General features: G+C 42.6%; 1 protein-coding gene across 16 annotated transcripts in view; it reads left to right on the top strand.

The window, feature by feature from the left end:
• adgrb2 (adhesion G protein-coupled receptor B2) overlaps positions 1-16,003 on the top strand; it is a 222,335-nt gene that overhangs the window by 166,554 nt on the left and 39,778 nt on the right. For all 16 annotated transcript variants that reach the window (XM_084379370.1, XM_084379369.1, XM_084379373.1 and 13 more), the window contains exons 17-21: positions 7,492-7,595; positions 7,889-7,991; positions 8,475-8,625; positions 11,557-11,626; positions 14,220-14,286. In XM_084379370.1, coding sequence (XP_084235496.1) covers positions 7,492-7,595; positions 7,889-7,991; positions 8,475-8,625; positions 11,557-11,626; positions 14,220-14,286 — 495 coding nt within the window. The remainder of the gene's footprint in view (positions 1-7,491; positions 7,596-7,888; positions 7,992-8,474; positions 8,626-11,556; positions 11,627-14,219; positions 14,287-16,003) is intronic.

Below are 16,003 nucleotides of genomic sequence, written 5' to 3' on the forward strand. Positions count from 1 at the left end.
GGCCATCAGCCAAGTGACTGCCTTGATCCTTCACTTGGATCGATCCAGTTATCCAGCAGTCCAGACTTGATGTTGCACCTTGCTTCTGAAACCTCAAATACTCAGTGTGCTTGTATCGTATGAGTTACTCGTTGGCTTCTCCTCCTCCCCTGGTTCACTCCCCTCCCTTTCTTTCTGTGTAAAGAGGGTCAAAATGAGGCAATGGCCTTCAGGTGAGTAACTGCAGGTATTCATTATTTTGTCCCCCCCCCATTTTGAATTACTTCACAAGGGTCTGAAAGCTATTACAGGATCCGGGCAAACATTAATTCCCATTATATGGAAAATCACTGTGGCTGTGACCTGTAAGCTCAATGGGTCACTCCAGCCGCTACAGTATTTCTGCTTCATGTGACTCCTCTTCCAACTAGCACTATTGACTTTTCCCCCGCCACAGCTAGCAGGTCGGCCGAGTTGAGTGAAAGAGGACTAGGAGGGAAAAAGGCATTGACTTTAGTGACATTTGTTATATCTGTGAAGGGTGTGTTAGTCGTTAATGATTCATCGTTCAGCCCCGGGTACCACCATTAAACCCGGTGCTGAGGACCGGAAGGTATGGGTCAGTGTATTTGTGTCCATGGCTCTCAGTCAGGAGCTGTTGTGGCCAGTGCTGAGTGCACTTTGTCGCTTCAGGGCCCTCCAGAGTTAGCTTTTTATTCCAGTGGAGATTGGATTGTATGGAAGGCGAGGGGGGGCGGCAGATTGAATTTGGCAACACATAAAAAACTGACTCACACGAACCCAGACATGCAAACACAGACAACTAGGTATCACACTTTTATGCACCCTCACACACACAAACACGCCGCCCAAAAATGCACATGTAGACACCCGTACACACATTCATACACTGTGTCCAGGCTGTGTGGCTGTTGGAGCAGAGCTGAGTATCAGCAGCCCAGCTCTGACAGCTTATCCTGGGCCACGGCGCTAGGGACAAGGGGGGTTGAGGATTAACCTCCATGTTTAATAGAAAAGGGAGGGAGGGAGGGGGGAGAGAAAGAGATGGAGGGATTTAGAAGCAGTGCTGCCATTACAGGCCGTTTACAGTGGAGCGAGGGATAGCCAGTTAATCCTGTTTACTTTCTATAGCCTCTGAGATTTCCGTGTGTGTATGGGTGAGTATACCGCTGTGTGTGTGAGTGTGTGTGTGTGTGTGTGTGTGTGTGTGTGTGTGTGTGTGTGTACATGTATATCTACAGAGAGACCTTCCCTATCAGACACAAGACAGAGGTTGCTGCTTTAGAGAAACAGAGGAGAGAGAGGGAGTTGATTGAGTGAGGTCATGAAGCCATACAATAAACCAAGCCACTTAATTCCCAGAATGACTGCAGTGGGAATACAAACCCCCTTCAGATATGTCTGGACTCATTGCCTTCACAGTGGGATCATGGGATTTGGAGCTGAAGGAGGTATTGGCTTTATAAAAGTCAGTTTAACATTTTGCGCCTCGAGTTAATCACGTGAGTTATACCTCTCCGCTGCAGTTTTGTCAGCACATAAGGTTGCTCTCGGAGTTGACACGGAAATTGATTACAGTTTGAGTGCCTCTCCCAAACTTGTTTTTCATAGCTACAGTTGGATTCACAGCTTGCGCTCGCCTAAGCAGGTAACCAGGCACGCGAGAGTGAAAAGGTCAGTGGTTCAAACAACACCTGAGACCTTGATCCAGTCAGTGTGGATGAGTACACAAACAGCACACACATCGGCTAGCAGGCACGGAGAAGACAGGGTTCGTGTTCTGTGTTCCCGTAGCTCATTTATAAGCCAATTATTGCATCAACACAATTCTCTCAGAAGAAATATATGCAAAGTGATCTCACTTCTGCCGTGAAGGATGTCTCTTTTACCTGCTTTTGGCCCGATTGTTCTCACGATATGATTGGATCTAATTGAGAAGAATCGTGTGTTCCCCTTTGCCATCATTAATGACTCACAGATATCTAATCAGAACAGAAAAATATCACAGCCGAGTCTATTATTTAGACCGTTAATGGCTAAAATGCCCATGGAAGGACAGCAGGGATGATGGCAATTCATTTTTTAACTTATTACAACTCAACTGGAGACGATGTTGAGAAAGCAAACAAGGCCAGCCCGAGACGAAGCAGGACTACAAGGTTACAGTATGCAAATATCGTGCACTTGTCAACCGTAATTAAAAGATGAGCGTTGCTAAAAATGTATGAGGGACTCTGCGTGGAATTGCATTAGAATCCTTGAGCCTCTTGTCACATTAATTGAAGGTGAGTTAGTGACAAGGGAGATGATGAGAGAGTAAACAGGTGTCGTGATTCAGCTTCTATGCCTCAAGATGCATAATGACTGAGAGTGGGTGTAGTGAGGACGGATTTACTCACTAATTAGCTATAAAACTGTAGTATACCTTGATGCTTGATCCCTTGTAGTTGTACATATATATATACAGTATATATGTACAATAGTAAGTAAAAAATAACAGACTACAAGGCCAGCACTTGATATGATGGCTTTACATCTAAAGTCACTATGTCAGCCCTCCTAGGTTGCAACACACTGACAGGAGACTTATGGTTTGTCATGAGGCCACTGACACTGGAGTCTGTCAAGTTGAACCCCCGGGGGTCTGCTGGATTGATTCAGTTGAAACACATCGCAGGCAATATTTATGTAGTGCCATGACAGCAAAACAGGCAACTGAATAGCAGGAATGCTGGATTAGCAAGATACGGAGTTTTACATCTCTGCACTGGCATAGTCGGCTTGTGTGTACCAGTGTGTACTAGCACAAGACTTATTCAGCATTTTATAAGGGTGCATGGCATTTTTACAGCCAACATTTGACGATGAGATATACACTGGAAAATAATGCCATACTACACGAGTGATGATTACTTACCATAAATACAAGGACAAAATACAAACAGCAGAAAAACGCCAAATTTATCGTTCATGCCTGAAACGACCGAGAGTGTTTACCTTTCTCTGACGAGGACCTGTTGTGGTTGTGCAATTTATGAGTGTTCTCTTTTAAAAGCAAAAGCGGAAGTAACGTGATGTTATTAGACACACATTTTGCACAAAACCTCTGAGGGAAGAGGTCGGTGTGGATAGATGCATCACAATCATGCCACTTTGACAGGCCTTCGCGTTCGAGCTGCAAACACAACACTTACTGGAAGTTAAGCTGATGCGACAGTTGTGTCAGCTTACATTTTATTATTCACATATTTAGCGGGTATAAAGCGATATTAGCTTTTATTCATAGCTTTGTTTCTTGCAGCTGATGTATATAGGTCTAATTGTTGCCTTTCTGTTAGCTTTGGTCTACACCAACCAAATCTGGCTCCGGTAGCTACTTGCTCACCTTCTCTGTCTGCTGTTTGGTGCTGCACAGGTGGCATACCGTTGAGTTTTTTTCAGAGCTTCTCCAACAAACAGCTGCTTGCTGTGTCCATAAACAGCAGCGATGAGAGCAGTGAGAGTGAACCAAAGCAGTAAAGCTGTGGGCTGCAAAACCACAATAATGGGGTGCAACCCTCCGTAGAGCTGAGAGGAACTCCAAAATAGAGTGATAATTAAGCTACCTGTAGTGTTTGTCGTGCAGATCCTTTGACATACAGGTGGTCATATGAGAAATGTTAATATACAATATATTGATTATACCAGCTTTAAGTAGTTTCTAATTTGTCCAGTACTTTAGCATGACCAGACAGCTGCAATATAAATGGCAACCCCATCAGCTTCATCAGTGCTTTCTGTTTAGTATTAGCATCAATGTTAGCAGGCTCACGTGCCAAACTAAGACGGTGAAAACGAAATGCATTAGATCTGCTTAACATCTGAATGTCATTGTGACCATGCTAGCACGCAGATGTTAGCATAAAGCTTAAAGCACCGATATGCCTAAGCTCAGCCTCACAGAGCTGCTAGCTTGGAGGTAGTCTGTACAAAGTGGCCCAAGTTGATCAATCGAACCTTCACACAATATGAATCAGTTCCATACCAGTCAGACACCATCTTTTGCTGTAAAAAGTATAGTATATATATAAGTACTTTTTACAGGATGTCACAAGACATAGCATTTTTACAGCCTTTATTGGACTACTGTATGAGACACACTACAAGTGTTACCCGATAGGAAGTGTTACACTCAACAAGAGGCTTACAATTAGCGTATTTTGGGGAAAATTATCATACACAAGTCATAATGTGTGTGTAATTTTACAGAACATGTCTTTAAACAATATTTTTGACACATCTACATACCCACATCAATCAATCCTAAAAAGAAAGAGGTTGCTTGAGACGTAGGGCAAACATTTTGCTATCCTGATCTTACCAGGAAATGAACTGAAATGTAGACAAAAAACAACTACTAATGTTAGCATCACAAAATGATCAAATTATAGTAAATTATGGCAATTTTGTCATTATGTTTGTACACTGTACAGAACACAAAATGATCGTACAAATACGATAATTGGTTTACATCTGGCAACGATGCTGAAAATACACCACAATATATGAGTGGAGTGCTCATGAATCAACAGACGCATATTTAATCAAACTCCACATTTCAAAAGAGAAGAGGATGGAAGAGTTAATGGAAAAGACCTAGTGAGGGTACGGAGTGAAAAAAGGGGACGAGAGAGACCCACTGCTGAAGAATGAGTAAGCAGTAAAGGTAGGGAGGAAGTGGGGAAAGAAGTGGGAGACACAGAGTGGGAGGAAAAGGGAGGGAGGTAGCCGGATAGGTAGGAGTGGAAGGAGGAGGAGTGTCAGTGAGAAGAGATAAGTAGGTTAAACTTCCTGAGCTGAAAATAGCTATCTTCTCCATCACATGGTAGCCAAGCTGCCCAGGGGAGCCTGGCCGTATACAGCAGAGCCTCAGCACACTCTTTCTAATCTGTAGCCTCTCTCTGTGCTTTTTCTCTCTCCTCACACACATACTCAACACGAGCACACACACCCTCCAACTGGATCATAATATCACTCTATCTATTTAGAGCAGGGCATTTATGTGACACTGTAGCCGCAGGCCTAATGTGTTGCATGTGTGTGTGCGTGCGTGTGTGTTCGTGCCGGTGTTTGTGTGGGTGTTTCCTTTTTTTTTTTTTTTCCTTTTTTGTTTTTCATTTCCTCCTCCGTAGCATCCCTCCACGTTATGAAATTAGACGCTTAATCTCATCATGCGCGCATAACCTAAACGCAGCAATTAAGAAAACACTGTTAGACAAATTGACACAATGAAGAGCTGAGGGACAATTTGTGGATGTATATTGAGTAAATTACAAGTAAGAGTGTAATTTATTCCATTACTTGTCTGGTGGTGTCTAATTTAAGACAAAGTAAAAGAGACAGAGAGGGGAGGAAATTCAATCGGCTCGCGTGAGTTTGCGTGCGGGAGGGTGTGCTTGTCGTTCCCCGTGCGACCTCCATGTTTGATCTGTCACATCTCAGAAAGACACAAGTGCCTGTGTATCCTCCGACCTTCCTCTCTATACATTATCAAACACGGAGTCTCTCTTGTCTCTCGCGCTCCTCCTAGGCCTTCTGTTTTTTTTTCTCTGAAGCAGACGCTTGTCATATCACCTCTTTCTCTTTATTTTTGCGGGTCTCTCCTTTCTTATGAGGCGGTTTTGATTATGTTTCACCTCCGCTCTCCTCTCAGTGTGTTTGTGTGAGTGCGCTCGTATTGGTATTCCACCCTATTCCGCTTTCCTCTGAAGAAATTGGCACCGTTTGACGGGCTAGGGGAAACCACTAAAAGGGAAGCTTTGACTCTGGCTCGTTTTCTTCTCTGCCTATCTTTCTCCTTCATCCTACTCTTTGCTTTTTCTTCCTTAACTCTTCCCACTGCATCTCTCTCTCTGAATCTCTCTCCTACTCTTTCTTTTTCAGTTTGCATTCTTTCTTACTTTCCGAAGTCCTCTCTCTCGCTTTCCTCCTCTGCCTTTCAGATCATCTTGAATAGACAACACTCACATTCACACGGCTTTAAGCGCCGACTTTCAATCACTTGGCACATCTGCCCGGACGTGCCTCTGTGTGCGAGCATGTACTTTACACGCGGTAAAAAAAAAGACAGCATGTGCAGCGGGCGATGAATCTTTGGAATGAGAAGGGAAGGCCAACCACTCTAGGAGGTAAATTGAGGTAAATTGTGTGATTGAGGACTTAAAAGCAGGCTAAACATTAAGTCCATTTGGGACGCCGCGGGGTGCACGCTCTCCACGCGGCTCCATTTGTCTGTTCTTCATCCTTCACCTCGAGAGAGAGAGGCAAAGCAGAGGTGGACTGTACATCCTGCCCTAAATCGTTTAATTATGCGCTACGGTCTAGTGCTTTTACCCTTGTACATGTGAAATTCTACTATGAGGGTAAATGGGTGCACATCCACTCCCCCGGTGTGCATGCACTACCTTGGCAGTTGTTGCCTGGATAGGACTTTGTACATAACAGTACGTTTAAACTATAATTCTAATCACAAAGACTGTAGGTGATGCTGGAGGAGTGACGTAGGTGACATCGAAGTGGTCAACATTACTTCGAGCGCTACAACTTTCAGAACAGTGTAATTATGTGTTATTATCCAGCTTCATCTAACAGACTTTTGTAATTTTAATTAAAGGTAATTGTAATCGGCGGGCTGTAATTAAAAGGGGCTACCGCAGGGATTACAACTGAGGAAGTGCAAGAGTTAATAGATACTGTAAGTGCCGAGCAGGGAATGTGCCAACAATGACTTTGATCTGCACAGGCAACGAATCCAACAGGATTTATTCCAGTCAGTTGTCATTCTCTCTATTTCTATTTTATGTATGTAGCTCTGAGCTGGCTTGTTTGAAACCTGTCAGGAACCAGCTTCAAACCCATTACTCACAGTTTGATAGGGGTGGAATTTTTTTGTTCAGGAAGTTTAACAATGTCGTCATTTAGTAAAGTCATGCTATAGGATTTCATTTCTGTGGTTACCAGGCAATTTTGCCATAAAGCGAAGAAAAGGAGGAGAGTAGGAGGTCCGAAGTTTCTGTGAGCTAATTGGTAGCTCTGTAATAGCGCTATAGTTACCGTATAAATGCACGCTGACCTCCTTCAAAGGCAAGGATTGTACGAACCATGTAAAGATCTGTACAGCAGGGGTCGCAGAGCCAATCGCCTGTTTAATGCTTTTACATGTTCTTGGCAGAAACTATAGCTTCAGATACATTTGTGGCAAACAGCTTATTCAGGTTTTTTCTAGTGGGTAGGTTTCTCTGGTGGCCGGATCTAAAAATCACATGACAGACGCTGATGATGCCCTAACTGACATTTCACAGTGATGTAGTCCTCTGGTATAATAAAATTATAGGTAACTTGTTAGCATTAGATTTTGTCACGCAACTTTAGGATCATTACTTGCTGTAATTATTAACTATCACATTCTCCTCTCTGCCCTTCTTCTTCCCTTCCTTCTTTACTCTCTTTCAGGACATGGGTCCTGCCAGCATGCCCTCTGTGCCCCTCATGGTGGGCTGTGGGGTCTCCTGCACCGCTCTGCTCATCCTGCTGCTAATCTACGCTGCCTTCTGGAGGTATATGCCTGACTCTACACTCTGATTTGTATCACTACTCAGGTTCCTACCAATACATAAACTTTGTGTGTGCCGTCTGCTGTGCCAAAACTACACCGAAACCTGATAAGGAACAAATGGTTCAAGTACAGCAGGGGGTGGTGATTAGATTTTGGTAACACTCATGACAGATGGCAAAATCAGGCTAATGATTCTGCAACGTCCAAAAAGATGCTGTTCAGTCTATCAATCTGTCATTTATATTTATCTCACAAGTTTGTCACTCTCTCTCTCTCTCTCCCTCTGCTCTGCAGGTATATCCGCTCGGAGCGATCCATCATCTTGGTGAATTTTTGCCTCTCCATCTTGGCTTCCAATTTATTGATTTTGGTGGGACAATCTCAAACGCTTAGCAAGGTGAGCCCCTGTGCACAGATAAACATAGAGACACACACTGCACCTGGATTTCCAAAGTAAACCCAGTCGATACATTTATGATCCCAGCAATAGTGGTCTTGACCAGGCCTTTTATGATGCCTAGAAACAAAACTGTAAGAAGAAAGCTCAGAGTAGCTCAATCGTAGACAAGGCTCACGCAGTGGAGATCTGAAAGTGGCAGACAGACATCTTTGGCACAAAGCACTCTGTGTACTAAGCAAGACTGCAGTGTGCGATGGTCAGTATCGATCAACATGAGAAACACATCAAAACCAGGTTGAGCTCTTACTTTTCTAAACTCCATGTGCTTTATCAGACTCTTTATTTTGCAGAGGTTTCATTATCCTCTGCTGCATAGTCCCAAGAGAAGATTCATTATGACACCTCACAAAACAACCTCTTTGTGAATGGTCTCCAACGGTTTTATCTCTCTCCGTCTCTGTGTTTTTCTTCTCTCTGTAGGGCCTCTGCACTGTGACTGCTGCCTTCCTGCATTTCTTCTTCTTGGCGTCCTTCTGCTGGGTGCTGACGGAGGCGTGGCAGTCCTACCTGGCCGTCATTGGCAAAATGAGGTCTCGACTCATTCGCAAGCGTTTTCTGTGCCTCGGCTGGGGTGAGCGCCCGTAACCTCACACATAACCACAGACAGGGCTGCCGTGTTCTTTTACATCTGCACGTGTGTAAAACCGTAAAAGAAACCGAAGTTTCCTGCTCACATGCATAACGCGAAGAAGGAGAGCATTATTTTGCAGGTTTTGCAAACCTAACAAATCCCACATAAGGAAAAAGAAAGAAGAAAGAAGAAGAAAAGAAAAGAAAAGAAAAGAAAACAGTTTTACATCATGTACTTGGAAAGAAATCCAACTAGTTGACTGAATCATGTAAACCCGTTTTTTCCATTATCGTATTACTAAAGTGCATGTAAACACGTCAGAGCAGATTAGCTTGAGATGAGCAGCCAAAACATATGACACATTAACACAATTTTATTTTAGCTTACATCTAGGAGAGGATTTAGACAGCTGACAGAAGAAGATGCTAACTGAAAGTATTCTCAGCATTACATCCAAAGCACACATAAATAATAACCTTTTTTCAAATGTTGTCATTTTCGTATTTTTTTAATTAATTCCAGCTGTTTGGTTGCTGCTTCTTGGCTAATGTTGAGTGGGACTGTGGATGCATTTAGTCCATGAAGTAACTTTCCCTTCGTTACTTGTTATCTTCAGTGTTAGCCAACAATGCTAGCAGAGACATCACATTACTGAAACACAATATGCTGCTCATCAGCACAACAGCTAACTAACCGCCTGAAGAAAGGATCATTTTGAATGGGGGAAGATACTGTTTTACCAAATCATGATAACAGTAGTTAACAATAACACTAATTACTTTATAGGTCCTTTTTTTCCATCTTTCACATTATTGAATGGAGTCATATTTTTCTTTTTATGTAGTTTCAGTCCTGTTTCAATCATAAAAAAGTGACACATTTCTGGCATAGTATAGTAGTTCCATTGAAAAGATTCACACCACATAACTGTCTTCCTGCGCGTGCACACACACAATGACTCCATTAATTTCTGTCTGGCAACAACCTTCATAAGCATCATCTACTGTTCAGTGCTTGGAAGGGTGCATTGCTGAGGTTATTTCCCAAAGATGATATGTCAGTAAATAATTTATGCCGGCACATTGTGTTAAGGGCTTGTATCTCTGTACTTACTGCATTTTGAAAGAGACAATTCAGTAACATAGCAGCATTCGCTATAACGCTTAGCTGCTAATGCACGTTTCTGCTGTGGCTGTTACTGGAAAAATATAAACTGTCTCTTTGTGCCAGAGGATTTTCATGAATCGGTGATGAAGAGCAGACGTTTTTCACATGAGAATGTAGCAGATTATTATGTCGTAGTGTTGAAATTGTAGGCTGCCTAATCACCTAATAACCATTTGCTCCCTTCTCATTTGTACCCTGTTTTTCTTTGTGGTGCGCTATTATTTGCTGCTTCAAGGTCTTGAAATACATTCATTACACTCACAAAGGGTTTCACAGTGTACATCCAGAGTAAAAGTGATATCACTCCTATATGCCATTCAGCTGTGCGGCATTCACCCTCCATGTCACTCTGTCATTCTGTCCTCTCAATGTGAACCAGATGCAACAGGCACCAGGGATGTTGGAGCATAATCAAAACATATGATTACATCAACATAACACTGGCAAGATGCTTGTAGATAGCCCTAGAAATTACAGCCACAGCCCCCACCACCGTCACACCCCCCGCCACACACACACACACACACTCGAACACACACACACACCCCATCTGTTCATTTCACTTGGTATTGATCCCAGCCGTCTAATCTGCAAAGTCACTGATGCCCTTACCTGATACAGAGCAGGGAGAATGTAAAGATTGTAGTATAGTCACAGAGATAGAGAGAGATACCGACTCGGTGTGTGTGTGTGTGTGTGGGTGTGTGTGTGTGTGTGTGTGTGTGTGTGTGTGTGTGTGTGTGTGTGTGTGTCGGGTACGCGCTGGACAGTATAGAATTATCTGACACACTTCCAAATGCACATGTAATGCATGAAAACAGTCGAGCAGAGTGGAGGGGATCAAACGGCTTATCCTTCTCGGGTCCATTTTTGCAATTTTCTCCCCAAATGATGTGATTGAAATCAGTTGCCATGGAAACAGGCGATTGGGGGTGTGACTGGATCCGTGTTAGATTAGCAGCGGAGTGTGCATGCTTAATGTAAAGGTGCGTCTTTACTGTACCATACATCGGTAGATGTCAGATTGATGTTGTTGTTGTCTAATTGAAAGTGTGCTGGATAGTGGACGGGCCTGGCTTCCCACCATCTTATTTGTTAATGTTAATGTGACTTTTTCTAATTGCTTTTCATTTGCAGCCATAATCACAGCTTTGTTAATTACATGAATATTTCAGCGCCAAGCTCATTACGGGCCCAGCATATTTCCTTCTTTTTCTGGCACGCGCTCTGCGACACTCGGTCTCACTCTCTTTCCTCCTCACTTACACACACACGAACGCAGACACACGCAAATTGGTCGATTTAGCTAATTAATGCATGACTTATTGACCACCCCGTGCCATACCTCACATTTCTATAAACTGTGTGGTGTTAGTCACCCACACCCACACGTGTAGGCGTGCTGCATGGGTGGATCACGTAATGCGCAGAGGGTGTCAGTGCAACAAAAAATGTCCATAAATGCTAAATCAGAGCTTCAGTGTCTGCAGTGAACTGGTATCTAAGCCCAGTGTTAATGCCTGAAGCTAGGCTTTGTGTCAGGGAACACTGGGGTTTACCTACAGAGCACTACAGTCCGTTTCAATCACACATGCACATGTTACATGATATTGCATAGCTGCTTTGCATTTAAATGGGAAGAGACATATGGAGTTGTTCACACTGGAGGATCCTACTGGGCCGACACGCTTCATCGTCGCCACTGAGACTTCCTTTTATCCCATGTCTCACCCTTTTGATCTTTCTCTCTGTGGTTGTCTGCAGGTCTTCCAGCCCTAGTTGTAGCAGTGTCAGTGGGTTTCACAAGAGCCAGAGGTTACGGCACAGCCAGCTAGTGAGTACCACTTCCCTCGCACTAATCATGTCTCCCTTTGGACATCATCATCTGTTTTTTTTTTTTACGTCTGATTCGTGTTTGGACGGGGCTTGAGGCACAGCACCATCTATAGCCCTCGCTGCTTACCATTCAAAGCAAGCCTTCCCTTCACCTTTTCAAAAAGTCTATCTTCCCTTTTGTCCCTGAAGGTTTTTAAGCTTACATCTATTTCACAAAAGTGTATTTTTATACAATTTTATTTTATAACTTGCCAGTGGGGTGCTCATCGATTCATCCAGTGGAGGCTCTGCTATAAACAGCCGAATAAGCTCTGAATATATTTTTCACATTATTTGTATCAACAAAACAGTCCGTTTCCCACACACCCACCTATCCATCCAAAATCTAAAAATACCCATCCCTATTCAGTGTCACAGGGGGACTGGAGCCTGTCCCAGCATGCATTTGGTGAAATGCAGAACACATCTTAGCAGTGGTGGAGGAAGCATTCAGGTTCTTTACTGAAATAAAATTACACACTGTGAAAATACTCCAAAGTTCTGCATTGAATTTAGCAGAATTTACTTAAATCATTTGAAGTCAAGCGCTCACTCTGCAGTGAAATGTCCCCTGTCAGTGTTTTCATGTTATATCTGATGTTTTTATATGTTTCGTGTGCTGCTTAATGTGTATGTTGCACATTACCGCTGTAAATGTTAATGGAGGAGCTTATTTAAATATGTGACATACTGTTGGGTCGTTTCATCTACAGCCATGCTTCATACTCTATAAGATCATCATGTGTTTGGGGCATCACTGTCTTGTCAGAGCCATGTTTCTCTACTAAGTCAACTTTTCATGAACTTGAAGGGGCACTATGTAGCTTTGGAGAAGAAATTCAAACTCTGAATTTTAACATACATTTTACAATATTCCTGAGGTAATATTACAAGCTCAGAATTATTTATTTTTTCCATAGCTGAGTAAACAAGCTGTTCTCAGAGGAAAATAAGGTCCACAAAACACTGTTTGTCTGTATTTGGCGGACACTGCCACCTTTCTAGCTACAAAGTAAACCAGTATGAACAGTTTGTGTATTCACTTTATTCTGTCAAAAAATGAAGATGGTTTATTTATGCATGAAAATCAATCACTGAAAGTCTTTCTCTTCTGATTAGTATTTTTTCTCCAAAACTATATAGTGCTCCTTTAAGAAAAAAACCCCAAAAAACCAGCTTGTTTTCAGCTTTGTGATGATTTTTGCCAGCTAATCCAAGAGGGTTTTTAAGAAGTAGCGGAATTTTCCTTTTAATTTATCAGAAACATTCAAATTCAAAGATGCCAAACTTATATAACTTGATAAATGGTTTTCACTGGACAACAACAGTACAGTATGAAAACTAAATAAGCGAAGGAGAAGTATAAAGTTGCTTAAAACAGAAATATTAAAGTAGAAGTACATAGAATGTATACTCAAGTACATTGCTTGGGTAAATATACTCAGTTACATTCCACCAACGCATCTCAATTGCTCGTTTAATGGGCACAAGATAATGTTGCTGATGCCAGTTTTAACAGGGGTTGTCAACATTCTATCAAAAATACATTAAAGCCCCTAAAAACTAGGTTTCAAAAAGTGTTTCTCTCCTACTTTAAATATTCATGACTAAATGAGCAACAAAGAAAAAATCCTACATCTCTCATGTGAGATTAACTTTTATAACTTGAGCAGAAAATGTTTATCATTTATGTCGGACTTAGTTTAAGGATTAAGTGAGGAGCTGATTGAGAAAATAGGTTTTTAGGACCCTTTAAAGCAACATTTTTTGATTCCTCACGTTTTTAAAAAGTATCTTGAGCAAATGTTTGTCTACACTTGCCAGATGAGCGGCAACAGGTTTGTAGGCAATCAAATGTAGTGCTTGTGTAATATTTATATTGAGTCCGACATCACATCAGGACATTTCAACAGCCGTGTGGGATGTGTAAAGCTTGTTATGTTTGCACTGGAGCAGAACATTTAAACAGCACTATGGACAATTACTGTTGGGCTCCGTTACCCGGTCAATGGTTTAATTGATTCAATGAAAACACATTTTAAAATATATTTACAAATGTGTTCCCTCTTACTTTAATTACCATCTCATTAATAGGAGGAGTGCATGTGAGCTTTTGAGGCCGTGTGTTTCTCATCTTCCTTTTTATTGAGCTGCAATTAAGACAACAGACGGGCTGGAGTGTGCGCTGATGACATCACCGGAGGACACATTTAATGTCATTAAGGCTCAATAGCTTTCACGCCAAATGAAATTTCACAAGACCATTTACAGTTTGAGGATATGTTTTTTAGGTAATGTACACAATAAATTGCCTCAACACTGAGGGCCATATTTACAGAAACGGGCACTTAAACACCCACAGAAATTATGCTTCATCCTCACTCAGGAAATGCAAGTAAATGTGATCCTTAATTGGTTGTGTACTTGGTGTGGATAAGTGCTTGGCCCTCACAGCGAGTGAAATGTGAGACCTGAATGTGATGAGGTGGTATTTTACATCACCCGGTGTTCTGTGATTTTGAGCTGAAAACACTGTTTTTCTTTCCCTCTAGTTGCTGGTTGTCCTTGGAGGGCGGTCTGCTTTATGCCTTCGTCGGGCCCGCTGCTGTCATTGTATTGGTGAGTCCGTCCGACACACTCTCTCCCCTTACAAGTTTCCCCCTCGCTCCCTCCCTCACCGGTCACATTGCGTAATTCTACAAATATTTTGCTACGTTAGCCTCCGAGCTAAGGGCTTTAAAAGCAGCTGCCGCTGATCTCTGAGGATTTCCCTCTTCCTTTCACTCCCTTCATGCGCATATGAGCATTCACACCCGGGGTGTCCACGACAAAACGATGAGACGAGCACTTTGATCCTTGAGTTTAAAATGTCAGGCCAGAAAAAAAAAAAAAAAACTCAAAAATATTCCAGCTGACAAGAGCAAACAAATGCCTGGGCTGAATTTTAAGCCCGGCAGCCAAAAATCTCACTCTTATGTTTACTTTCAAAGTATGAGTCACTGAATTTCTCTTTTTTTTAGAAAAGGCTTCCTTTCAGACATAAATGTGTCTAACTGTGTGCACCCCTGTCATAATGATGCGTCCTTTGTTTCTGTTTGCAAATTGCTACAAAACTGACTTTTTTATGCACAAATACAGCTTCGGGTTGTCGTATCGCATCTCTGCAAATTGAGTGCATTGATTTCATCTCAGTGGTGTTTTAATCATCTGTTGTTTTGTGCTGCTGTATGTGGCTGTTTCTAGAGTTAGTTTATTCCCCCTAAATGAATCCCTGGGTGGATATTTCCACCACTAAGCTTAATAAGTCTGGATGGGGGACTTAGCTTTGGTTTGGTAATTGCTGTGGCTGCGGCTGCTGTTGTTGCATTTGTCTGTGATATTCGCTCGTCCTGTCGCTCGCACACTTACCGTATATTAAGTGTCAGAAAGGAAGCATGGATCAGACGGCGTCACAGGTGTGCAGAGTGATAGGCATGTTTTGGAAGTCAATTTATGGCAATAGAGTGGCAGTTTGACAGATTCTTCAATCTGCCGTTTGGGACGCGAGTCACCACGGGGTTATATAGTGCTGAATATTCATTATTGTGATAATGTGGTTGCTTCCAGTACTTACTTAGGAAACAGTGAGGTTGTTGCTTCATCTCCATAAATGTATAATGATACAGTTCATCCATTATGATGAAAGAGAGGTTAGGCGTTTGGGGTCTCGAAGATCAGATCCATCATGTGAAATCAAAGGACAGTTATCCTCAGAGGATGTGTGTCAGTGTCTGCCTGGTGTTTCTTGGACAGTTTCCAGCTCTCCACCCTTTCTGCCTCCACAATGTCGATGTAGACTCCACACCCCAGCTGCTATGTAATGGTCCCCGGCCCCCTGGTGTTGTTGCCGAGGCCCCACTCTAACAAACAGCTGTAATGAGAGTGGGACGTCGGGCAGAGAAACACAGACCTTCCCACAGGACTCTTCTCTAATTAATGAACCTGGCCTTGGGCAAATAGCAGAACAGGATGATGCTGACTCACAGAGCTGGGGCCAGGCATGACTGGCATGACAATGGCGCTTTCACAGTCTGGCACATCCTAGGTAGCTGTCAGCAGCAACACACTATTGAGGGGAAAAGGAGATCAGAGAGGGAGAGTTTTTAAGTAAATTGCAAAAGCTGCCAAATGCACAGTAGATGGAGCAAAGGAACAGGCTTCAAGTAGATATCTGGCTTTTGCGAGATCGGGAAATTCAACTGACCCCATGAAAGTCAGATTTTCACTCCGCAAACCACTCAGCTCTTTCCTTGAGATTTTCAGTATCCGTGTATTGAATCTATCACATTCCTCTACC

This window comes from Pagrus pagrus (genome assembly GCF_965226575.1).
Source record: "Pagrus pagrus genome assembly, chromosome: 17".
NCBI lineage: Eukaryota > Metazoa > Chordata > Actinopteri > Spariformes > Sparidae > Pagrus > Pagrus pagrus.